The following is a 26,539-nucleotide window of genomic DNA, read 5'->3' on the forward strand; positions in this document are numbered from 1 at the left end:
TGGAGGGGGCACGGAGAGACCATGGATGATGGGCCATGGATGGGCCATGCAGGGGCCATGGAATGGTCATGGATGGGCCACAGTTGGCCATGGATGATGGGCCATGGAGGGGGTATGGAGGGGGCATGGATATGACATTGATGGGCCATGAAGAGGCCATGGATGGGCCATGGAAGGGGCATGGAGAGACCATGGATGATGGGCCATGGATGGGCCATGAAGGGACCATGGATGATGGAGAGAGTGCCCAGGGCTTTATCCAAACCAGCCCCAGCAAAAAGCTTGAGGTATCAGCTGGAAGTTCAACGSTACAACATCAACTTCTACAAAAATTGTGTTGAGATCCTTGTTAGACGCAAAGAACATTGGAAAGAATCATGTTTTCAATTTAAAAGCTGTCCTGTACTCTGCTTGTGTGGTTCTTGTTAAGGAACCTGATAATAAGGTATCAAAACCAGACACAAAAAGGATCCATTTTATCAGGTTTTTSTTACGAAGATTTTGAGGATTTTTGGTTTCAATTATAGTTTAAGRAAGGTCGTAGGAGAGAAATATTCCTTCTTTCTCCTACCTTTTAAAGAACAAAGCTGGAGCTAAACATGAGTTTTGAGACCTCAAACCCCTTCAGACTCCAAAACCTCAATATTCCGTCATCTCCTAACTTCTTCCTTGCATTTATGCACCTCAAGGATATTTTAAAGATAGGTTCCAGGYAAATGTCTTTGGCACCTCCATGAGGAGGTGAGCCCCCTCCTAATCCTGCAGAAATGGGTGCAGCAGGAGAATTGTCTCAAGAGCAGCACAGAACTTTGTCTCATGTGCCCTCTCTGCCTCTGGAGATCCCCCACTGTCACTCCGCCCATCTCCCTCTCTCCTGCGACTTCAAGCTTTTCATTCASCTCCTAAAGGAKGAAGTTAGAGCCCAGAAAAGGCAGYGTGGGTGTTCCCATAATCYAAATCCTTCTTCTCTCTCCTAYCTCAGCAGCTTTGAAGCTGTTCCTGAATCAGAATAGAATTTTATTTGACCAGCACTGCACATGTGGGTAAGACAGACTGTTAAGCAATTCAAAGAAAATGAACGTTTTACATAAATCATCCCATATATTTATATAAGAAAAATTAAAGAAATTCTCATGTTGGTGTCATTTTTGAAAAAATATGAAACAAGTATGTTTTTTTACAGTTTGCCTAAATACAGTGGTGGGTCCTGGCATTTTAATGGCACACAGCAACACTGCCACATCTGTTGGCTTTTCCAGTTTCTGCCAGAGGATTTTCTTCTCATAGAATAGTGTACAACCCTTAACTTCCAAGATGAAATAAAACATATGAAATTACTGCAATTACATATGTAAAGAGTGTATTTTTCCACAACAAATCTGAGTGCTGTAATTTGTAAATGTAAGTTAAATCTAAAATACAAAAAGTGAGGCCCAGAATGTCACAACACTGATGCAGTTACCAAATCTCACTTGCACAGACATTTTGCAGAAGTGATGACTGGTGCAACCCAGAACTGCTGCAGGCACTGACWAAAGTTTCCATCCATTTCAGCAGGAGCTACATTGCACCAATGAGGCACAAACACCTTAAAGAGCAATTATGAAAATGACAGAAGCAGTCAAGCATTTATGCATATTAATTTACAATGAAAAGTATTTTTCTAGGACAGCTCTGGAGACTGTTATCTGCATCCCCACTACTAATGAGCACCTACAGAAGAAACAGTCAAACACTTAAGTAGCAGCACTTCAAGTTGCCAAATTAAGTGTTCAAAAATTATGGTTTCAAATATATTTTTATTAATACCCTTTGTATAACAGGATATACACACACACACACATATATATATATATATGGGGGTTTTTTTTAAAGAAAAACTGAGGTCCACAAAAAACCCCAAAACTCTAAATCATGAAAAGTCATGAAAACAGTAATTGCTTATATACTGGATTAAGCAAAATCACTACAGGAGATGTTCCAGAGAGCTGGAATGTGAATGGACAGCTGGAGATACTTTTGATACCAAGAGACAGTGAGTGATCTTTATCTCCCTTTTGGAGTTTACTCTCATTCTTCCATTTGATTGCATTACTGCACCTGTGTTTTAGGATGAAGTCTTCTTACTGTTGGGTCACATTGGGTTGATAATCTTGAGGTAAATAAAAGTGGAAAAAAACAACTTTTAGGATGTCTGAGATGTTGAGAGCTGTGCCTAGTGCTGTGCAAAATGTCACTTCTTCCCCTTCTACTAAACCTACCTGAGTGTTTTGTGCTCAAAGCATTTATCCTAACTTAACAATAAATGAGAAGGAAAAAAAAATACAGGTTTCTTCTTGTTCCCTTGAGAACTATCTGAGAACATTTTTCATAAGAAAGTAATTTGTACCTYGTTTGCTGCTTGAAGGACAAACTGTCTATCAGGCAGAAATCTTTCTGAACAGCCAGAACATCCTGAAGCATTGCAGATACACAGAAGATTACTGCAGATACTGGATGGAGATGGCTTATTACATGTCATGCAGAAAAAGGATTCTGTATTTCCTATAATAAATGATTCTCTAGAGCCTAAATCAGCTAGCTTGTCTGGCATGAGAGAACAGATTATCACTTGGATGCAAAACAATTAATTTTAGTTTGAAAACAAACTGAATACACAAATCACATGGAAAGCCTCCCTCAGCACTGKTTCCTGAAAGTGAAGGGCACATGCTATCCTTCAAAAGAGTGAATGAGCAATGTCTCTYCAGTGCAGGAACTGTTTTCTTTTAACATTAAAAAATAACTCTGTGGTTGATGGTGCTTTTCTGTTTTCTCCTGTTCCCTAGTAAATAATTTTTTTACCTCCTGCAGAAATTCAGTAGCACTCCTGCCCCCTCATTCTCACAAAGACAATCAAATCCTTGATTGTGCAGAGACACATTGCTTTAGTTTCTCTACCATGAAGAGTCGCCATCTCTGGGACTGACCTTATTTCAAACAAATCCACCATCATTTATTTGGGTGAATAACGAATTCTTCTCAGGGAAAAAAAGAAATGCTGAAACTGTCTTGAGACTCCACCCAACTGCAGTTCATATGGCTACTCTGCAATCAGCTAAAGCAATGATGAGCACTGACATGCTTGCTATATACTGCTCAAAATATATATTTTGAGACTGAGATTGGCTTTTTTTTCCCCACAAAGTCAACAAATGGGGGAAATTTAAAGTCTCTACCACCTCTGTGAAAGGCAGAACCTGSTCATCCAAACCATGTAGAGAACAGCAACACATGCATGACACTAAAAGCCCAACAAGGCTTCAGTTGGGCTGGACAGCACTGCAGCAGTTTGATGACTGAACAGCTTAATTACAGCTTTGCACTTTGTCAGACTCACCCAAATAGAGCCAGCATACCATAGTTTTCAAGTCATTTGAGATGATTAACTGTGGGATAATTCAGACTTTGCATTTTAAGCTCTCTCTGATGACTCAGATTAGTTTGGAGGAGACAGGGAAGACAGGAGGGAATTAAGATATTCCCTTAGGAAGTGTGAATGAACTATAAAATTGGAAAGCAAAACTTCCTCCAAACTCAGGTAGGGCAAACACTGAGCTAAAACTGTGGGCTSAAGAGCTGGCTGGACCTTTAGGGAGTGTCAGACCCTGCCTTMTTTAAGATAAATAAGATAATTAAGACAAATAACTGATTCTTCCTCACCTGTACAGGTGACAGGGGATGTCAAAGAGAGGGGAAAACATTGAAGAGGCTTGGAAAGGGTTTGCTACTGCAGGTGACTGACTGCTCATCACTTAATAAACTTGCTGGAGTGTACATGGCAATGGCAGAAGTTGCATTTTCTGTGATTCAGGCAATGTGATGAATGCCATTAGCACATGAAGGACAAATGAGCATCAAATACTCTGTCAAAGATTTGCAGAGGAGCTTTTGGAATATTTCTCCTTAAACTCTGAAGTTCTACTATTAATGCTGTGTTTTTGTAGTTTAAAAATCAGCATTTCAGCTCCACAGACATTTCCAATGACAACGACCAAGACAGGGAACTGAACCTGCTGAAACCACTTAGCCTCTGGTGTAACTCCAGACAGACTTGGACAAAACATTGAATAAGATGCATTACTTAATCTCCCTTTACCTAAGCTGACCTCTATAGGACTATTCCCCCTACACAAGGGCATGTGCTAAGTTCATGTTTGCATAGTGTCTATACCTGTGGATGGAAGTTTTTCCGGAGTTGCTAAACATTGTCTCTGTTATTGAGCAATAAATAAGCTATTGGTGCCAACACTCCAGATCCCACCTGGGCATTATTCTGTGCTGTGCTGTGAGAAAACWGTTTCTTTTCTTTTAAATGCCAGTACTTTTCCAAATTTCAAAAAGCATTCCAAGTAAAGTGCTTTTGATCTGAGAGCAAAACAATTCAAGCAAAGAAAAAAAAGACTCTGCTTGCAGAAAGCTTTCTGCACTGCAAGTGACCGTACAATATTTTAACACGCCCACTCAGCAAAACTTTCCACTGTAACATAATAAACCAGGACACTGCATCTGCTCTGGAGCCTTCCCTAATGTCTCCTACCTTCCAAAATCCTGGAAAAAATCAATTAAAGCTTTCCTATCAAAGAGCTYGTGAGTACAGAGCTCCACCTTTCCTCCCAGCTCTAATGAATATCAGAGTTTCAGAAMATGGACCTCTGCTGATCTCAGCTGWGCCTCWGGGGYAGAAAGGTGGGCTCCAAGCAGRCAGGCACCCAAATATTCCCCAAATAACACCACACAGAAGAGCAGGAGCTACMTGACTGTCCATAACAGCACAGACTTCTTAGCAAGTTCAATCCTGAATCTTTTCTTAATCAATTCCATCTTTCAGACACTCTAAAGCTTCATCTGGGGTAGACAAAAACCACAACAACTAAACTCAGTAGTAACTTGTTATTTCCTTGGAGACATATTTCCTTGGATGGATATCTGTAAACAACACCTCTCCAACAATGAGCAAGGGGGCACAATTTCCACCAAGCAACCTGAGAAAAATCTCACCCTGGTAGTACCAGAAAGCTCTGTTTTTGGACATTTTGCTTTGCCCCAAGGGCCAGACTCCACCAGATATCAAATAACGTGCCATTTCTCATGCAGAAACTCCAGCTAACCTGACTGAATCCCATTTCAGAGCGTTACAAAACTGCTGTGCTTTGATTTCATCTACCCCTGTTGCGGTTTTGCATATCAAGAATAACTWGTGAAGTGTGATTGTGGTCTTACTCCACTGTTTTGTTTTGCAGTGAGCAGACACAGATTAGATTTCTGGTCTCTTTAGCCTGAGTGAGTGGTAAAATGACAACAAGATCAGAGCCTGAGTGGACAAGGACATGTGAGCAATCTGGCTGAGTAAATAGGCAATGAAACCAGAGGTATGACAAGCAGTTTCACTCCATTCTGAAATTAAAGCACAGCAGCCCTGATTCAAGGCAAACCAGATGATAATGAGCATACAGTGGGCAAAACACTGGAAGAAAAGCATTCTGTCCTTACCTTCCTATTTTAAAACAGTGCATGACATTCATTTCTAAGAAAGGTCCATTAACTTGTGCTATTAAATGCTTATTTTGTTTGGAGAAAAAGCACAAGTGGTGCTAAGTGCTGAAACACCGGAGTGGAAATCCACACAAAACACCCACACCTCACATTATGCCTCTTCCACTGAAATTAACTCTGATTTTCACATGACAAACATAAATGAACGAGCACATGCTCAGTATGGACAATCCTAGCAAGCAGTTAACCTGATTTAAAGCAGATTTTTTTTTTTTTTTAATTACATCCACATAGCTGTAGAATTGGACATATATAAATCCCAACACAAATAAACAGTATCCACTACTAAGCTTTTAAAACCCAGATTTATGACAGAAATGTGGAGACAGACTCTTCAACAGGGGCAAGGCTTAGCAGCATTAAAATAGATCAGGACAAAGCACTTTTCAACATGATTTTCTTCCTCCTCGATGGCACATCCAGCTGTCCTGTAACATTGCTTACTAGAAGTCTTGTCTTTAAAACTGCAGTTGCTGTTACTATTGCCATGAAATCCTTAAAGAAAAAATTCAATCTCCTACTGTTGCACCCTCCCTAGGAACCAAGTGAATAGAGACAAGCCAACAYCTTATTAGGCACAGGGGAAGCTTTTAAGATGCCTGCAGAAATAAATAGGATGTTTACAACACAAAGAAAGGTAGAAAGATGAAATTTGGGTATAAAAGCTTACCTTAGGAGAGGARGAAAGCTCCCTCGATGGAGGAATTGCTGACATGTTCTCACCCGTGCCCATCTCTGTCTTTGGCAGGAGGTTTGGGGGTTCAGGAGCCTTTCTTTTCATCTTCTTTTCTGGTTCTTGCGGAGCAACTTTAATTAAAGCGGGGCTTGATTTTGGTTCATAAAATGGATTTGATCTAATTAAAAGAAGGGAAACACATTTCTTTGCTATCTCCTTGGAAATAAAACCRAAAAAAAGACCTGTTCAGGAAAGTCAGTGACTAAAATGCTTTTATTATTCTACATAAGAACATGTTTTACCTTTATATGCTTTTAAATACCATTTTTTTCGTACAATTGAAAAGTGAGTTACAACAGCTAAATCTGCATTATTTGGTCATAATTTCCGTAATTTTTATAAGGTCCTGTAAATTGCAGAAGTTTTAACAATTGCACAAAGCTAATTCTTCAAWTATAKTTYAGTATCTATCWAAGAGTGATCTGATTTTATGACAARATCAATACCAAAARAYATGARTGAAGCTGCTGGGTGTTTAAAACTCCAACGAACAGAATAAAAAAATTTGATTAGGACTATTAAGAATCAGGTACAGTTGTGCTCCCAAAGAGCTTCCAGGTTGGGAAATTTTGGCCTCCATGGGTACAYAATCAACATGGAGTGTATTTCAAACTCTGTAGTTTCCAGGCATCACACCATTTCCTCTCTGGGTAAGAGAACACTGTAAGAAAAACCACATCTGACTGGGATATATCTGTCTGCAGACACCAGAAGGCATCACCTGCCTATTTTGAAAGTGCTTTTTATAATTAAACCTTATTTCAGAACATTACAGAGTAAACATCTTCCCCCAAGTAGATGCAATCCCAAGAATTATCCTTAACTCAGGTGTTTCAACTCTGCACTTGTCCCACCCTAAGTAAACATCTCCAGCCAAATTTTGCCAAATTTTGTTAGCTTCATACATCAAATATCAATCAATAATTCATCAAATAATTCCTTCTTCTACACAKCTATAGGGCCAGCAATTTCGTAACCTGCTGAGGGATAGTTATGGGAATCTTCTTTGCACTGAATTATTTCATCACAAATTCCCTCTCAGGACAAGAGTCAGGAGGTAGTGCACACTATTTTTTAAGAAATACAACAGCAGAATTTGAGGATGAGTGAAAAAAAACAACTATTCATTCACGTGCCTTCCAGACAACATCAAATTTCTCCCATTTGTTGGTACTTTTAGCATGAATATGTCTTTCAGTCTCATAGACTGACTTTAGAGTTTATTTTAATGCAGTTTACAGTCATGCTCTTTTCACTGAGAAAAGCAAGCAATTAACAACCCACACCACAGAAAATAAGGCTACTTTTGAAAAGAAAAAGTTTATCAAAACACCTTAATGAAAATCAGGCATAAATCTCCAGACTTTTCTAAGAATCTGCTGCTTCTGCTCCTTACCGAAAAAGATACCCAGCTCCTGAAGCAAAATGGAAGACTAACAAAAAAAATAACTCATTTGTTGACTGAAAACAACTTTCAGATGCTCCCACTTTGYTGCCCATCAAGTGCAAAGCCATCAGGGCAATCAAAACTAAAGGCAACCAAAATAACAAGTTAAATGAAAATCAGAAGGATGTTTTCCACAGGAGGCAGGAGGAAAGGGAGGGTATTGAGGCTGCAGTGGAGAATGCATCCAGCTGTCAGTAGCTCTAATTTAGYTGACAGCCCAGCTCAGCTGCTTTCAGACACCAGAGAGTTCAAAGAGAGGTGAAAATGAAGATAAAAGAGATAAAGGCTGAAGAACAATGCATTCTATGGGAYAGCACAAGGTTTTATTTAGTTCAATAAGTCAGCCTTCGGAACAGCCAACAGGCACAGTGTGTTTGGCAGGAATTCACCTCTGTGTGCTCTGAATGAGAAAGGTGTATTTGTAAGGTGTTAGAATTACTTTGGTGTGAGGAAAAAACTCGAAAAAAACCTAATTAATGAGAGTAAACAGATTTGGAAGAACCACTTTATGAATTTTTATGCTCCAGAATCGCCTGTGTTGCAGATGTCATCCTGAAGAATTGTACCCTCTGAACCCACCAGAAGGAACTGCTAAAAGGGGAGAATCCACTGCTTTTTTTTTCTCTAGAGAACTTGCTTGAAAGCCAGACTAAACCCTCACATTTTGGACACAGAAGTAGACACAGGTACATTCACAGAACAGACACGTGCTACCCTCTACCTTCCTCTCTGCTCTGCTTTTTAATTTAATCTTACAAATATTGAGCAAGAATTTTTATAAAAATTCATTTTAATGCAGAAAAAATCTACTAAAATGGTCCAACTATAAACTCTGAAGTCACGAGAATCTGATTTATGTAGCAGAGTTTGCTCCAAAGTTTCCACGTGGATCTACAAGAAATCAAGCATCTGCAAAGTCTGGTTCAAAAAAGCTGTAGCTGGAAAATATTAAAGCACTTTTCCCTGAAGTCTTACTGCTTCTGTGAAGTTATTTAATTGATCCACATAATATGATTTGTCCAAAGAGACACTAGACTGTCCTTCACAAAATTAAAAGATCCCAACCCTGACAAACTACCTGGCATTAAGCTGTGGTGGCTTGTGGCTTCTTGTGCAACAGGCAGCTCCAGCAGATGGCAACTCGATAGCATTGCCAATTACACAGCATAATTCTAAGCCAGACAATGATTAATGAGATAAGAAGCCACAGAGCCAAATGATATTGGAAAGCAAGTTTTATTCTGACCAATTTAAAARTTACTTTCAGCAGTCTTAGCAGTTAGCTGGGAAAARAAWTCCTAAAAAATAAACATTTTACTGAGGAGGAAATCCTAAGCTGTCAGTGTGGCAGGGCTAAAAGGTCAGGCAATATTGTCAATCAGAACTATTAAGGCTGAAGGCATTATACATTAAGTAGTTGTGAGCTGTGCTATTTTCAAATAATTAACTTCACAAGGTGTGCTGTCSTTCACTAAAGGGTGGTTTTGATTTTAACACATAAAATTCAAAAAGGCAACAGCAGAGTTTTCCACTAACAGTGAAATATCCAAACTAACAAAAGGAAAATGTGCTCYTTATCTTTAGCTAGGTATGAGAATTTAGCCAGAGGAAGTGTGTTTTGAGAGCAGAGTTTTACAGCAGAATAAATGCCCTGGCTCACCTAAGTCCCTCTGTGCCATGCAATGCCTCACCATGCTCATGCTTGTGACTGTGCTTTGTGTGTGTTATGAAGCATTAGTTATCTTCACAAACATTAGTCAAATATATTTCAACGAAGCAAATTACCCAAGGTAAATCCTCCACAGAGGTGCAGTGAGGACAAGTACCTTTTACAGGATTACAGGSAGAGCCTGTTACAAAACTGGAGTCAGAGTTCAGCTCTTAGGGCACTTCAGGTAAACTCCAGAATCAGAACCAGGGATCTGCCAGAGCAGAGTGGCACAGGGGTCCTGATGCTAACTGCTGTGTCCGTGTTCTCAGGACACTTCACTGCATTTCACACAAAATAGATGAGGAAAATGCCAAGCAGTAYATTAAGTGAAATCCAATTAGACATTTAAGACATGAGGATAAAAMYACAWTGTATTTCCTGATCAACAATAAGTSAGGAGCCTTTCATTTCTTCCATTTCATGCCTTCCACCTATAGGTTCAAAAGAAAGCCCTTGACCAGTGGCAGCCAAAAATGAAACAGAATTTTTAAAAAAATCGTAAGACAAGATGTTATGAGAGAGGTTGAAAAGAACATGCAAAGTTTTCTATTCTCATGAYATGACTCAGTTGTTCAGCCTTGTCTTGAAAACACTGCTCAGGCCGAGTCAACACATCTTAAAATAGACACAGAGCAGGAGAAATAACAGGGTCCAGAGACGGGCGGTGGAAATGATTAGAGGGATGAAGAGACTTCTGTGTGAAGAGAGATTGAAACAGTTAGACAAGTGACAAGGAATGGTGARCATGCTAGAGACAGACACGACAGCAAATGTTTATGGCACGTAAATCCAACGCTCCTAATCGTTGTTTTGATAAGCCAGCAGAAGAGGTAGGATAGGATTGGAAAGGGAATTTATTTGCAATCAACAAAAGAAATGCATTTCATTAAAGATGGTGGTTTTTCTTGTGGAACCCTCTGCCACAAATTGACACTAGAACTTCAACAGGCTTGGAAGAAGATTACCCACTTATGTAGATAATAAAAGCATCAATATTCACAGTAGATAAAGGACAATACACATCTGGACATAAACCCTCATGACTCAGGGCACCCAAAAACGAGTAACTGGCACTGCCTGCCAAAATTTTGCTTTTGGTGCTCACCAGCAAAAACTTGCTACTTAAAAATTGGAAAATTAATGACATAAGGCAAAATAGTGTTTGTAGATGTGAGTTAATATCATGTCCTGTGTTTATAGACTGGACTTTTATCACTACACTCACTCCTCCAGAGTGTTTCAGTATAGAGGGTCTCCTTGCCACACTTCTACCCAATGCATTCAATAAATGGTCTCCAGGTCCTTTTCTGTGATGCATTGCTCTCGGAATTTCAGAGGAAAATGGGGAGAGGAAGGTTACTTTAGGGGTATATGTATGTAAAATATGTAAAAAAATGATTTTATAGTGTTTATTGACTCCTCATCTTTCCATCTTCCCATGGGATATTGCTTTATCATGAAAATACAGACCAGCTTTATGTTCRAGTAGAATCCACCTATGAGGAATTTATTTTTATCATTGGGGGAAAAAAATGAAGCAAATGGAGTCATTAAAACAAGAAGGAGGCTGTTGTAAACCAAGGGCTAAAGTCCACACACAGCAAAAGGATGGATTACAAYGCTGCCACAAGCCCCTTTGGCACAAATGTGTTTAGGGTGAAAATGAAAGTATAAACAGAAAACAGAAAAAATGCTTCACTTGCTCATCTGTGCAGCTTTTTCTGTTTCTGCTCTTCTCTATACCTCTGTCTTGGTGGGTGTAAAATATGCACATCTTTATTCCTCAGGGATTCTGGTGACCAGTGAATGACCAGGAATGCCTGGTGTGGCTGTCAGTGGGATCACACCATGCTCTGCAGACACAGCAGCCTGTGCTGTTTGTTCAGGCACTGTCCTGAGAAATGGAGCTGGCAGAGGCAACATTCCCAATGCCTTTTATTATTTGTTTGTTTTACTCTTCACAGACCAAACAATAACATCAAATCCATGACCACAGAGCTTTAAAAGGAAAAGACTCTGCAGTCCCTCATATGTTTCTACTAGAGTGCCTGGGAATCCTTCAGTTTCCTACACCACAGCTACAAACAGAGAAACAGAAAGATGAGGATACCATACCTCTGTTAATATTAAAGTATCACAAATGTCATGCCATGATAAATCTCATTAAATTATGTAAAATTAAATGTTAATTAGAATTGTTGTCTGTAAAACTGCTCACATGTAATCACCATAAACTGTCTCCTGAGTGGTGTGGTTGGTGACTAATGACCACAAATAAGGATTAGGRATACACCTYCCAACCTCCCGAGCTGKGCAATTGCAAAAAGCTCTCCCTCCTTGTTAGTTTTTATCCTATAATACAAGGCAGTCAGTGTGAGTTTATGAAGGCTTCATGTGTGGTCATGATAAAAGAAACAGCCTGATTGGATATGGGTTTATCTTTCCCACATATTCAATTTATGAGACTTTTACAGATGTGCTATGCAGATTGTAAAATGATTGTAAAAATGCTTTTTCCATGCTGCATCAAGAAAAAACAAACTCTCTGCTACCACTAGCAAAAATTATTATTTTACATAGTAAAAATAATGGCAAAAAGGAGACGAAGGACCAAGCTCTGCTGCTTCTTAATTTCTCATTGGCAATTGCCAGGGCATGAGGTGCCAGAAAGGTCCACAGACTCGTTCCCTATCAAGTCCTTTGCTATCAATAAGGCMAAGGAAAGTTTCCTCACTGATCATGTTGAGCTGAACAGCATGACCTGGGGGTATGGTATTTCCTGCTGCTGAGCTGCCTAAGGATGAGTCTGTCCTAAGGAGGTGATTAAGGATCACCAAGGTTCAACCCAATACACCTCAAGATTAAGCCAGGGATGCCACTAGTAATGCCTGYAAAGCTGCTGAAAGATGAAGAATCACACTTACTCATCCAGCTCTTCCTCCTCAGCTTTAGAGGTATCTGCATAGAGGTATTTGCTCATATCCACTGGCCTGACGTTTTTCCTTCTTGCAGGTTGTGGAGGAGAATCTCTGACATTTCCAGGTGCTTCGGGCGCGTGATCCGGCTCATCAAATGGGTTTAAATAYTCTGGGGCATCTTCATCCTTGAAGGGATTGTAACTGTCAGCRTAGAAACTTTCTTCTGGCTTTGAAGACGAGGCTCTTTCAGTGTGAAGCTCTACCAAATGACAAAAAAAAAAGTTAAACAGATTTAACGAATTGAAAATTTGAATCCATTTGATCAGATCTTTATATTTTAAAGGCATAGGAAAAGGTCTACTTCCTAACTCTGAATACATMGTTATAGCCTTAGGTGAATTTTCATGCTTATTTATTAAAAAATACATCTTTCAAAAGGTCATTTAATTTAGACTATACTGAATAGGCTTCATTTTCTCACTTATTACAGCTCTTTCAACATAACTTGTTACTAATTTTCATATTTGTCATATGAATGGTATCACAACAGATATTAAAACATTTTCACAAACCATTAGCCAATTTGTATCCTAGCAAAATATTCTTATTTACCTGAGCTCTTAACCAAGAAAAATATATATATTTTATAATATTACTGGATTTAAAAATGGGGATAATAAGTATGTGGCCTTTTCACTTCTTAAAATTACTGAACTAAAAATCAGCTATTAAGTATGACCAGTAATTACATTTCAAAACACACGTGCTCCTGGTAACAACACATAATCTCTGAGTAAAAATGAATTTTAATTAACCCTAAAGAGACAGATAATCAAATTACTCATCTTTTATTTGGGCTGTACAACAAGAAGTTATTGGCAAGCTGGAGCTGCATGCTGTTCTCCGTGTAATGTCCTTTCTGGGGTGTCTGATATTCTAAAGTGAATGACTTCAGGATACTGAATAATGCAAATCTCCACACAGCAATACAGCATTTGTTACAAAGACACTCAGTAATGTTAACCTTACTCTTCATAACACCACATCCTTGAAGAAAGCTGTTTCAGAGAAAGCCACAGTGAAATCATATTGAAGGTCTATGGCTTAACTGACAAGGGGGAATTAAGCATTTAAGGCAGAAATTCTTAAAAATACAAATATGATCAAATCAAGCAAGAATCCTTTAGAATGCTATAAATTAAATATATCAGAGCAGAGCCCAATATTTAAAATATATTTTTTCATTTATTTTCAGCTAACCCAGAAAAGTGGTTCTATATAAACTCACTTAAGTCATYCTAGTGTCCAGTTTAGGTGGGCATGGCAAGGAAAAGTTTTGCTCTGCTTGCCCTGAGATGTCCTCAGTGTGGGTATCTGCAGCTGAGCTGACTCCTTTACACTCAAAGCTTACAGGCACTGGTCCAAACTGTTTTTAAAATTGGGGAGCCAAATCCTACCCTTACTGCATGTACAGTATATTCTGAAATACTACTCAAATATTACACATGCATTTAGTGACTTGACCAAGCAGAAGGGCTTTGGAGATGTGTCCTCAGAAGACATTTCCATTCAAAAAGCAAAAATAACCTAATGAAATGCAGGAAAAAATGACCCATGTCTTATTCAATTAATGTTGTTTGTTGACAAAGCTTTAACTAAAAGTTTTACTACTTYAAACTTTGATCAAGTATTAGAATATTTTATCAAGAGAGCAGACAAATAGCTGCTTCTGCAGCTCCATATGATGGAGCATTGCACCTGCACATGAATCTGTTGATAAATACACATTATCMTATCTGAGAGAAACTTGCTGATAACACACAAGAAGGAAAGTCAGTAATATATCCTGACATTCAAAACATTCAGGGAAACAGTCTCTTCAAACTATAGTGAAAGCTTTTATTTTTAATTTGTTTTTAAGTGTCTCCTGGAAACTATGAGTTAAATGCGTGTTTAAATCTGATACATTTTAAGGGGCAATGCAAATGGTTTTTGCAATTCTTTCTATTTCAACACTGGATCAAGTGCTGTAACTCTTAACTATGACAAAATTCTTTCTCTTTTTCATTGGCTCAACAGTACCTACATGTTTGGCTTACTTACAGTGTTACATATCAGAGCTCAGACACCTCTGGCTTGTTATGAACTAAAATATTTCACAAAATCCTACGTGCCGACTAAAATTAGAAAAGCTTCTAGAAATAGCATTCACAAGACACTTTAATAGGCAAAATTTTGTACAGGCTCAGCTAGAACCCACTTAATTTGGCTCCTCATTCTCTCTACTCCGGCCATCCAGGATGTTATCCTCCTCCTGCTTCAGCTCCTTTCAATGTACCCACAGGGAGGGAGGGTTCCCACAAGGGTCCCCACCTGAACCCAAAAAGGTCCTCTCCCCTGGGGTCTCTAAAACCCTTCAGGACTAGTTTTGTGTCAAATTTTAGTCATCACAAGCCTCTGTAACAAATTGTTATGATGATGACTCAAGAGMACAAAGCCACACCCACTGTCACCTGTCACTTTTCTGTAACAGACTCATTTTCTCAGAGCTGATGATGCCGAGAAGTGCACTTTGGCAAGCTAAACATACAACAGCTCAGAAGGAGTCCAATTCCCTCTCGAAGCTGCTTTTACATTCAGGAGACAACACAGATTCCCTGCTTTCCCCACATCATTCATCACAGCTCCACATAGGACTCAGTCTCCACACTAAGAATTTAAAAAAGAAAAAAAGAAAAAGATGCCTGCACTTTGGCACCTCAAGGGTCAAACACAAAATAATTTTGCATGATTAAGTAATAAAGCCACAGGGGTAGGAGTGACAACAAGAGAGGTAGGAGTATTACTACAGCAGAAGCACCAGGTGCTCTTGTGCCAGATTCTGGAAACACTACTTGCCCTAACTCCACTGAGAAAGACTGTTTGTGATAATAATCATTTTGGCACTACCTATCTGCACAATCAGCCAGAGCACCTCCAGAAATCACCCTGCCCTTCAACCCACTTGCCTTTTGTAACACAAACATATTGTGACACATCCCTTCAAACCAAACAAAACCTGCACCAAAACATGGCCCATACCACTTTCCCCTTGGCASAGGATGAAAGAAGGCACCACATGTGAAAGACACTCGGTTACGCCACCGACTGCCTGACTGGCAGGCACACAGGCACCATGGGATGGGAGCACCCAGAAAACAGCACAGAGCAAAAATGCAACTCTCCAGTGCTTCTAGAAAGAGTAATCACTGGGAATCCCATCAACCACCGGGGATTTGCTGTTATTTTTATTGATACACTCACAACGCACGCTTTTCATGAAGAATTAGAAGGGACAGAGTCACCGTTTTCCTCTCAATTGGTTCCTGTGCTGCTCCATTTGTAGGACTGTCCTGGAATGATTTGGGGTTTGGTGCTGCATTGTAAAACTGTTTTCATTTTCAGTGTAAAACATGCTGCAGGGAGCTCAGAAGTCAACACACAAAGTAATGAAATACACTGCTGAAGTAAATGGTGTTCTAAATGATAAATGGTGTTCTAAATGACAGGGGCTGCCAGAAAAGAGTCACCCTCATGTCTCCTGTGTGTTGTATAGGTCACATGCAACTTCAAAATTTGTATTCCCCACCTAATTCAAAAAAATCTCTGGAGTGATGAAAGTGTTGAAGCCTTCTACTTGCATTTGCTGTATATGCTGACTTCCCCAAGTAAATGTTTTGCACAAAAATTAACCAATTTTATAGTTCTGTTGCACTAAAAACCTAAACAGTCCCCATACAATCACATAAACGTTGTCTAGTATAAAGCTGTGGAGATAGATACACTGTTCAAAGAGATTATTTTTGATTTTCCCAGAGTTCTAATATCCAGTAAACACAGAGGAAATAAGCTTCAATTTGACATGCCAACCAAGAAACACATCTGGAGATTTTTTTGAGSTGAGKTTTTTTTTGAGGTGAGTTGTTCACATTCACATCCACTCTGCTCTGTGTGTGAGATCATGGACAACTGAGGAGTTTTTCAATCCCAGCAGCATCCAGAGCCAGTTTGCTGCTGACCCTCTGCCATGCACCACACCTACAGCGTGGAAGCACTCACGCCTTTGGTTTCTCTCCACCCCACATTCCCAGGGTTAAGTGATTATGGGATTAGGAAGATAGAGGGAAAGTAGCTGGTTTGTGAGCAGGCACAAGAAATATCTGTCTAGGAAACAAGTATCTACTGGCAAGTAATCCTCCTTTCTCTTTGAGTGACTGTCAATACATACATATTCATACCCCGGGTGGCTCTGAGCACACACATTACAGGCTGGATAGGAATATCCCTGGAATATCTCTGCCAAATGGCGCATCCTCACATCTGATGGCAAAGCACTCAGCAAAGGAGGCTCCAGCTGGCTCCTCTGCACCTCTTGGGGAAATTAAGTAACAAATTCTACAGAAGACTCCGAACTTTCGCAAAGTCTAAGTTCCAGATTATGCCTTGTCCAGATAAAAAGATAAAGAGACTAACATGTAAGTGAACAGAAAATACTTCATCCCTGCACACCATAAAAAGTTAATCTCTTGATTTAAGCAGATCACAAGACAAGTGAAACAGGTAATGTGACTCTTTAAGCCTGTAGGAGAAAGCCTGCCTTAAACTCCTGAACCTCTGTCATGCTCTCAAGCTTCTGGGGTGGCCACCAAAAAGGTTACATTCCCTTCAAGATGCAAAAAAAACAAGCAGGCACAGTCTGAAAGAGCTTCCTAGAAAGAGATGGCACTAATAAAAGTTCCACCGAGGTCTCAGAATAGAAGGACCATGAGTGAATAATGGGATGCAAACAGGGCAGCCTTCAGCAGTTGGGCAACAGRATGAGAACAGCTACGATGTTGCATAGCTTCAAAACAAAGGGAAATCTCCCCAAAATTGTAATTTCTAGGTGCTCCCCACATATAGACTCCAATCCAATCAGCCACAGAAACACACAACAGCTTCCTGCTGCTGCTGAAGACCAAAACCACCTTCTCAAATCTGTCTCAGCACCATTTTTGCTCCCCCTCAACTTTCTGTGGAGGAAGAGGACTGGAGGAACGGCACAAGCAAAGTGATGGGAACACAACCAGTTCCCATTATAGGGACAAGACAGGTCTGGAGTGGAATAGCCAGTACTTCTCAGAGGTGTCTGAGGTAAAAAGAAGAATCCCTCAGAAGCCACTCATCAAAACATAAAAGTTTTTAAAATGCCACACCAGATGTCCCACTCTTTGTTGGATAGCCTGGAACCTTTCAGATCTTTTAACCTGGTTTAGTGCTCCACTGTCACATGAACCTACAGAAAGTCCATCCCTCCCAAATAAAAACCTTATGACACAGTAGGAAGAATCTAGTGACACCCTGTTTATCCCAATCACCGTCCTGTTATTGTGTGTTGAGTGCTGCGTGACAGTGGCTGTGCGTGGGAGGAATCCTTGGTGTTCACACACCCAAAACTCAGCATTGCTGCCCACAGATGGGACCAASAGTCTGATCACAGAGGATGTCCCAAACACACAGAACAGACCCAGAGAAATGGAAAAGTGTTCACAACTSTGACTGTAAAGGCAGATGACACCAAAAGAACCAGAATGAACCAAAAAACCCACACCCTCCATACACTGAGAGTGTTTTAGAAACACAAGCAGGGTGCTCATAGTGAACTTGCCACGAAGTATCAAGTTACTCCAGTACTAAAAATCAACAGCAGTTATTTCTCTCCGTCACCAAGATGAGAAAGAGTTCCTGTATTTTGTGGCCAGAACTCCCACTGCCTTTCTCCAGAATGGGTTTTCTCATGCAAAGAAAAGCTGGGTTTGGATGAAGGAGTTTAGGTAGCTTTTTCCACAGAGAAAGGAGCTCTTCTAGAGCAGAGAAGGGATAAAGGAATATAGGCTGAGTCTCTTAGAGTACGTTATTTATGGACTATTAGTAGGATTTACATTCCCACTTATTCTGCTTCCTTCCACTGTCAAGGAACAGGCAGGAAACAGAGCCACCAGAGCCTAATCCATCTATATTGGTATCTACAAAACTTCAACAATTCACTTCTGCAGCTCTAGAAAAACCTGACCACTTTAGAGATGGGAGAAGGTGCCCAAGAGAGTGGCTTTATGGCTTCAGTTGCCAAATATAGAAGACAGTGCCATGTCCATGTTTCCAGAAATACAAGCTGTGAGCCACACCATGGCCAAAATAGGACAGGACTTGATCCCCACCCACATCGTTCTCTGTGGACTCCAAAGGCAGAAAAGCTGTGTTGTGAGTAAACATTCAGCTTGTCCAAAGAAAGTGAGCAACCACAGGTGGAAASTGCAGCTTGGAAATCCATTCTCTTTGACCTGGTTTTAGAAATCCCCTGGCTGCACCCTGAGCTGCTCCTGCTCTGTGTGGTTCCTCTCCATCACCATTACAGAGTGAGTGACTTGGTATTTTCTGTAGGAAGAAAAGTCTTGGAGTTCTGAGCAGGAAAGGCTGACTACAGCTTGAAACTTGGGAATTAACTATGAATTGGCATTTTGAGCAGTTGCAAGCTAAAAATGATACATCCAACAGATGGAAGCCTGCGTATCTGGGCATGGAGTTGAGGACAGAGGAGATGTTTGCTGTCCTGGTGCTCCTTTCTGGCCGAAATCTTATCAGATTAAAAACTGACAGGGGTTGTACATCTCACCCAAATGGRACAAGAATGGGCATGTCAGTCTGGAAAGGGGATTAACACCTAGCATGTGGTGCAAGGCACAGTGCCAGAAGGCTTAACTGAGGAAGCCATAAAAGCATAAAAAAAGGAAGAATAAAAGAGAGAAAATTAAATTGTAATAATGAAGATTAGTGCTAACCAAGAATAGCTGTGATGCAGTGAAGATTGCAGTGAAGGAAATTATGATATAAACCATGACCCACATGRAGCAGGGTTGTTTGACAGAATGTGTTGCTCATTCATACCACATRAGGTGAGTAACACACCTGACAGGACCAAAAGTCTCTGCTTCAGCTGGTGGCCCCAGTGGCAAATACACAGAAAGTGCCTCAAGACAAAGGATGTGACTCAAAGTATAAATCAGTTTTCTAATGGCAACTGGATCACTGCTATGGCTACCTCAGTGCTGCATGAAATAATTGTATTTAACCAAAATAAAATTATTCATTCTTATCCCCTCCAGAAATAAAAATCATATTTCACTAAGCATTTGCAATTAGCAATGAATTATGGAAAACAAATTCATTACCTTCTACATCAGGGTCTCCAAATGGATTTAATTCGGCTGTGTCCGGATCGCCAAAAGGGTTCGTGCTAGAGTTGGCCAGGTCTTGCTCCCCTTCATCCAGAAAATTAAGCTTATTGATAAGCTCTACAAACAAATTGGAAWATGGTTTTAAAATAGATACAAACTGTTCATGCAACATATCTGGGGCTCAAACAGCCCCGTGTCAACAGTCCCTCGAAACACTGCACCAGGGTATGGCACGAACGGCACGACAAAGTTAACACAGTCCAGAAAGTACATCAACAAAGGRAAAAAAAAAGTGAAATGAATGAAACTTCTATTTGCTGATCAGAACATTACATAACAGAAATGACTACTAAGAAAGCCTTCGCTTTTCTTTGTTAAATGAATGTGTTGCAGAACATCTAACAAGCTGAACACAGTGATTTTGAGTGTCCATGTACATGTTAACTATCGGCAGGAAATTTTAATTTTTGGATGTAACGTGCACAYGAAAGCAGAGAGGGGACATTTTGTCACTTTAGAAAGGTCAACTATCAGTGACTACACAACTAATGTTTTAAGCTTAGGGTCTGGAGGTTTCTTTTTTTTTTTTTTTTTTGTAATTTTTTTTCTTTCTTGTTCATTATCAGATGACAACGGAGCTGTAGCGGAGACAGGCTCTTTCTCTATCATGTTGTTACCTGTTGGATGCACTACAAATTACTGAGAGTCATGCTGGGTGGAAGCACAGAGATAAAACTGACAGCTGAATACAGGCAGGAGTCAAAAGGTAATGGGTCACAGTAAATACAATCAGAAACAGAAAGAAAGGATGAAAGCTCATAGACCTTCAGAGGAACTGGCTGATTTAGCTGAAGGCATATTTGCTCGCTTTATGCAGTCATCTTGATCTTCATCTAAGCTGCTCAGAGCATTCAACTGGTTTACAATTTCTGTAAATAGAAGCCAGTCAAGACAAACGTAAGGCAAGGGCATTTAATGAAACAGAAGTGGAACGAACAGTGTTACCAGAAAGAGAGAGAGAGAGGGAGAGAGGGCAAAAGAATAGCTTTAGAAAGAGTCCTTACAATTATACAACTACAGCAAAGTACCTGTTGTAGGTGCTTCAGTGGTAATTTAACATGAAACCCAGTTAACAAGACATAAACAAAACCTAGTCAGATTAATGGTGTCAGCAACAGCAGTTAGTTTTATGAGGACTAGTATGCACATCAGCTGAAAATTTAGACAGCTGCACTAGATATAAAGACTTTTCCTGCTCACGAAGAAAACATGAATATTAAAATATTGTCAATACAAAACACAAAAAAGCCCCCGAACAATTTATCCGCCTCCTAAACCCTTAAGGCTACAAAAAACTAACTAAAATGCATTTTTTGTATTTTTTATTTACATACACACTCTGATTATTTAACATGTACAATTAGCCACCATTACATTCTGATCTATGGCAAGCTGAATTAACCCAAATAGTTCTAGCATGTATGAGCAGTATTGTGCCAGGAGAATGCAAACTGAATGTATAYATCAGCTGAATTTTCATTGTCATGCTATGTAAGCAACACCTTGCCCTTTGTTAAAATCCTGTTTCACCTTCTGACCATAGCAGAGAGCTCTGAATTGCCATAAACCAGTAATTCTTAAAATGTGTGTTTAATTCCAGTCAAGATGGGGATGCCTCTATAATTCTGGAAGGAAAGAAACAAAAAACAACTAGRGATGCCTYTAYAATTCTGGAAGGAAAGAAACAAAAAACAACCAGGTCTTAGTGGCTTCTGGCCCAAGGGGAAAAATTCCTCTCTGCTCCCCCCTAACGCAGTCCCATCCACAGCATCTGACAAATGGAGCTTCTGTGGTAATGGGGATTGAGCCTGGGGCAGCTCTGAGAGACCTCAGCACAAATTTCAGTGGAGAGGGGACAGCTTTCCTCATCCTTCCAAGATGACAAGCAGGCAAGAGAAACCTGTGCAGGAGAGATGATCCTGCTTGCTGGATATCACTGCCCCACCGACASCCTTTTTCATCTCCTGTCTGCTCCCAGTGAAATAAATGGATGATGTCTTCTGGTGACACCAGTCCAGTTAAAGCTTTGTGCCAGTCATTCTTGTATTTCCTTTAAACTTCAATTTCTTGTGTGCAACAAGAAGTTACCTCTCAGTAATGCTTTCAGTTCGCTGCTGTTTTGAACTTGACTTTTTCTCATCTGGCTTTTGTTTGGGAAAGCAAAAGTTTGTCTTTWTTCAAAGAACTAGTTTTAGGGAGTAAGATATCAAACTGAGGTAAAGATTGAGCAATATCCTGACTGTCCCAACTCATGTTGGTGCTCATGGCCACCCAGAACTTCCCACTCAGGGGGGCTTTTTCACACTGACACCACTCCTGGTTTCATGCTTTCACAGACAGCAAAAAGAACCTGAAGCCCAACAGAACCTGATAATATTTCTGTCATGTGGATAAAAGCTTCTTTGCCAAATTTAAGTTGCTTTGCAAAGACATGCCAATCCACAAATTACCGAGTAAAGAAACCTACTCTGCCAAAATCTATTCCAATCCTAAATGCTGACAGTGACAAACCCCCAGCAGAACTCTTCCATAATGCACCCCCTCACTGATCCTGACCTAAAAGCACAAATTTATTTACATGAGATTACACTTTTGTCTGTCCACATAGAGTTAACTTAACCATCCTCACCTCCTTATTTTAGCTCCAACAAACGAGACTATTACCCTAAAAAATAACACCAAAACWGCCCCAAAACTTAGCTTTCTCAGTGTGAAACCACACATACACCTGAGAGATCTGCATATAATACTATCTTCTGGGAATTTTTAAGAYTCAAGATAGACAATGGAACATACTTTCCTGTACTCAAATAAAACAGAGCTGACCTCATAAAACAGCAGTACTAACGAATTAGTAGTTTAAAACAGGCTCAGATGCTGACATGATTTACAGTTTATTATGTCAGCATGTGAAAAAAAAAAAAACCCAAAACAATTACAATTCAGTTTTTATTGTCAGAAAATAACAAATTAAGTTCAGAGCTTTAAAAAGAGGGAGTTCTTTGATGTGGTCTGAATCACCTGGTCCTATCTGCCAACCTAAACACCCATACRCACTACAATGTTTCTCATTACAATATTAAATGGTTTATGTCATATTTTGGAGTATGGAAATGGTAGGTTGGAGATTTATATCCTGTATTATCTTTTATAAATCTCATTATCTACAAACACACATTAGCTTGTTCTACAAGTATGTCACATAAATCACTGGTTTAGGTTTTGGGGTTTTTTTTCATTTTCCCTCTTTCTTTTTTTTTTTTTTTTTTTTTTTTTCCCCCAAGCAGCTTGGTGATCCTGACAAAAAAAGAGTAAATGCACTGTAAGTTTTGAGGAGAGGTAAGTTTTGCAAACTGTAAAAAAGGGTTACACATATTACTATCCAGAAGCCTGCTGGGATTCAGCCTCCTGCAATAGGCAGCACATGGGCACATTGCTGATTCCATGTGGTGCCCCAGGACAGCCMCTGTGCCCCTGGGCAGATGGAGCAGGAGGCAGCTATTAACTGCAGCATCAGGCTTCAAGTGGCAATTAAAACATTAAGAGAAGCAACACATTTATTACTGCCCTGTTTGTGAGTTATGAGGCACATTTTCTTCAAGTACATTGGGGTGCCTTGTGGTCCACCAAAGACTAAGGACAGGATCATTCTGGGGGGTTTAAATCCATGTATATTGACAGTGCAGAAACAAAATAWTTGAAAATTCATGGCAACAAACAATTTTAACTTCACACAGAATAGTCGGAAATGGAGCTTTTACACACGAAAAATTTCAACAAGAAATACTGTAAGGAAGAGAGGGAAAGCCTGAGATGGAGGGAGATTTCTTTAAATGAAAGCAGGGCTTGGAATGGAAAACATCTTTCAGTCTTGTCAGCTGTATGGCAAGAGTTCAGTGTTGAGCACACCAAATTCTGCAGTGCTTTTGAGGCTGGTCAGTATTGCACCATCTATTTCACAGCTGAGGAACCAGAGGTGCAGATACCTGCTCCAAGTTAGGCAACCCATCAAGGAAGAGAAGCAGCATTTCCTAACTCACCTGCACCATCTAGAGCCCCACACAGCAAAYTCCCTTGCTCTCCCAGCAGTGGATAAATATATAATGTTCATCTACAAAACTGTGACTTTGGGCATAATAAAAAAAAAACAAAACCTCACGAACAAAACCAACAGAAAATGGTTGTACCCTGTCAAAAGTAACATTGCTGATAAAAGAGTTAAAGAAGCTCTTGCAGCAGTGCCATGGAAACAATAACCTTTCAGCCACCCAGTCACCCACTGCTTCTGTGAGAAAACCTTGAGTCAAAGGTGGCAGAACCCCTCCTCCTTTGTTGCTTGCAGTTTACCTTTTCCAAGCCCAATTCCAAACCTCAAGTGTGCAATGCTCCCATGGTTCCTGTGAGCTGTCCCAGGCACTATCCCCGTTTTCCAGTTGGGAAAACAGGCACACCAAGGTGAGGGATTTGCTGCAGGGCACTCTGAGTCAGTGAAGCATTCCAACTCCTCAGCTGCCAACACCCAACACGGCACAAGAGCAGAAAATGTTGGTAGCAGCAAGCTATCAAAAGGGTTATGTAACTTCCTCAATTAACTTTATGGTATTCTGTGAACACTGTTTTTGAAAGAGCTCTTTGCTACATCAGTTTTGTCTCATTTCCTTCTTTCTGAACTTCTCCTACCTCTTTTTCCTTTGCTTTYTCAGCTCTTCTCCYAGCTTTCCCCAYTCACTGTATTTATTACAGGAGTCACTGCAACTGCCAATGAAATCAATCTCGAGCACATGTTGAAATAGATGCTTTACATCTTGTTTATTAATGTTTACTTACTGCCCTATGTTTTATGTTCTCCCATTTGCTTGGGAAATTGCATGCACTTGTTCCCCTTCCCTCTCCTTCTCAAAGGTGGGAAAAGTCTGGCCAGGSTCACAAAGCAACTCAGCTCTTGTAGCCAACAGAAGAAGAAAAGGTCCAAGTTTGACCTTCCCCACATCATGATTTATCTACCAAAAAAAAACAACTATCTTTGGTTGAAAGAATGAAAAAGATTCATTCAATCTTTGGTTGAAAGAATGAAAACCATTCATCTATCTAAAAAAAACCAACCCAACCCTCCCATCTTGTATCATTAGAACACAGTATCAGAACTGGCTGAGCAGGGCACAGAAATTATGTATTCCAGAAGTATTTATTACTTCTGCCTTTCAAGGAGGTGTTGTTAACTTAAATTTTGGCCTTTGTGATAGCAGATGGAAGAGCTGAAATGACTCTTAAACACCTTGAGTGAGGACCTTGTGTTGTATATCCTGATGYTCCCCCTTCCCATCTATCTCCAGGGATGTCCACTCCATACCCAAAGGATAATGGAGAGCCCAGTCTAACCCACATCAGATTTTTGCCTCTTCAGGATTATTTGTAGCCTTGTTGAATGCTGCAAAATCAACAGAGTTGAGGAGAAAGATCTGAGGCTTTTCAGCTGTTGCCTTCTGCACATGGGTTTTCTGTAGTCCTCAGTGCAGCACCCAGGCAGATTTCAATAAAATAAATAAAACCCTCTTGTGCCCAGGAGGTTCTGTAAACTGTACATCACCTCTCCTTAATTTGGCCTTCTCTGTGACAATCCAATGGCCTGGTGAACATGTCAGGCTTTGTCTGATGCTGTCAGCTGATTTATTCTGGTTACACTGGGAAAGAAGTCAACCTTGCAGGATGATTGCAGTGTGACCAGACTGGTATATCTCTGCTCCCTGACCAAGAATACATTATCTTGGTTTCTCAGTATTTCATTCCAGACTTTCCAACATGCTCCGTGCCAGACACATACAGCATAAGCAGAGATTTGGCCAGGGTAAAAAATGTCTAATTGAATATGTAAAGCACAGAGAAAGCGTATTTGCATCCTTTCACAACACTAAATGTAACTAAGTAATRACTGCTTCAGGCTGAACCTTTTGATTGCAACGAAAGCTCAAAAAGAAGTGATGAAAGTAATGTTTCATAACACTGAACCAACGTTCCTCTGAATTTTCAAGAACAGATTTGACAATTCACTTCTCCGCTTGGGATGCTCTTCCCCCACCTTGGAGAAGGATCCCTTTATTTCAGACATTTTTAATGACCACTGCAAGTTATGAGGTCTGGCACCAGGAGTTAATTTTCTTTTCCTGATYTTTTACACAAAGAGTTCCTGCAGAACTCACCTGGAGCAGTGCTACATTCTGATCTCTACCAACAATTTAACATCATCTCCTCCTGATCTGACTTGCCTCGATTAGTTCAGCTATCCTGCACACACTAAACATTTTCATCAGCAATTCAAATGTGGTTACACTATCTCACTTCAAACAACTTCACCATCCAATTTGTTAAAGCCCTTTACCAGCCTCCCAATTTCTTTTCCATGAGATACCCTCACCCAAAAAGCAGCAATATGCTGCWGGAATTGCCATGTTACTGAGCAGAACCTCAGCATCTGTCCATGGCACAACTCATTTTGCAGTCATTCTCACAAATTGCCTTTATTATTTCACTCAAGCCTCTCCTCCTGTCTCCTCATTCACTGACCCTTCCCCTCCACTTTTTCTGCTCTTCTGTTCACMCTGGTTCTTTGCTTCCCTAAAGTGCCACCTACTTAGTGCATTCTCTCCTAAAAACAGGACACAGGMACACAAATCAACGCTCTTGAATTCACAAACATTCAACTTTGTTGAGTTATGGATGGGTTCCTCTTCAATCGAGCTATCCTGAATATTGTTTTGSTTGYCAGGGCTTTTTTTAAAGTCAAATAAAAGTAYAGCATAAAGATAAAAACCATGGAASAAT

The 26,539-nt window shown here is 40.1% G+C and overlaps 1 protein-coding gene across 9 annotated transcripts in view; it reads right to left on the bottom strand.

Annotated features, from left to right (window-relative positions):
- The window catches only part of EHBP1 (EH domain binding protein 1), a 196,459-nt gene that overhangs the window by 95,262 nt on the left and 74,658 nt on the right, over positions 1-26,539 (bottom strand). For all 9 annotated transcript variants that reach the window (XM_057380587.1, XM_057380582.1, XM_057380586.1 and 6 more), the window contains exons 8-10: positions 19,655-19,777; positions 12,414-12,666; positions 6,266-6,449 (exon numbers count right to left, since the gene is read on the bottom strand). In XM_057380587.1, coding sequence (XP_057236570.1) covers positions 6,266-6,449; positions 12,414-12,666; positions 19,655-19,777 — 560 coding nt within the window. The remainder of the gene's footprint in view (positions 1-6,265; positions 6,450-12,413; positions 12,667-19,654; positions 19,778-26,539) is intronic.

This window comes from Malurus melanocephalus, unplaced genomic scaffold (assembly GCF_030028575.1).
Source record: "Malurus melanocephalus ecotype Western Australia unplaced genomic scaffold, MMel_1.1 scaffold_462, whole genome shotgun sequence".
NCBI classification, from domain to species: Eukaryota; Metazoa; Chordata; class Aves; order Passeriformes; family Maluridae; genus Malurus; species Malurus melanocephalus.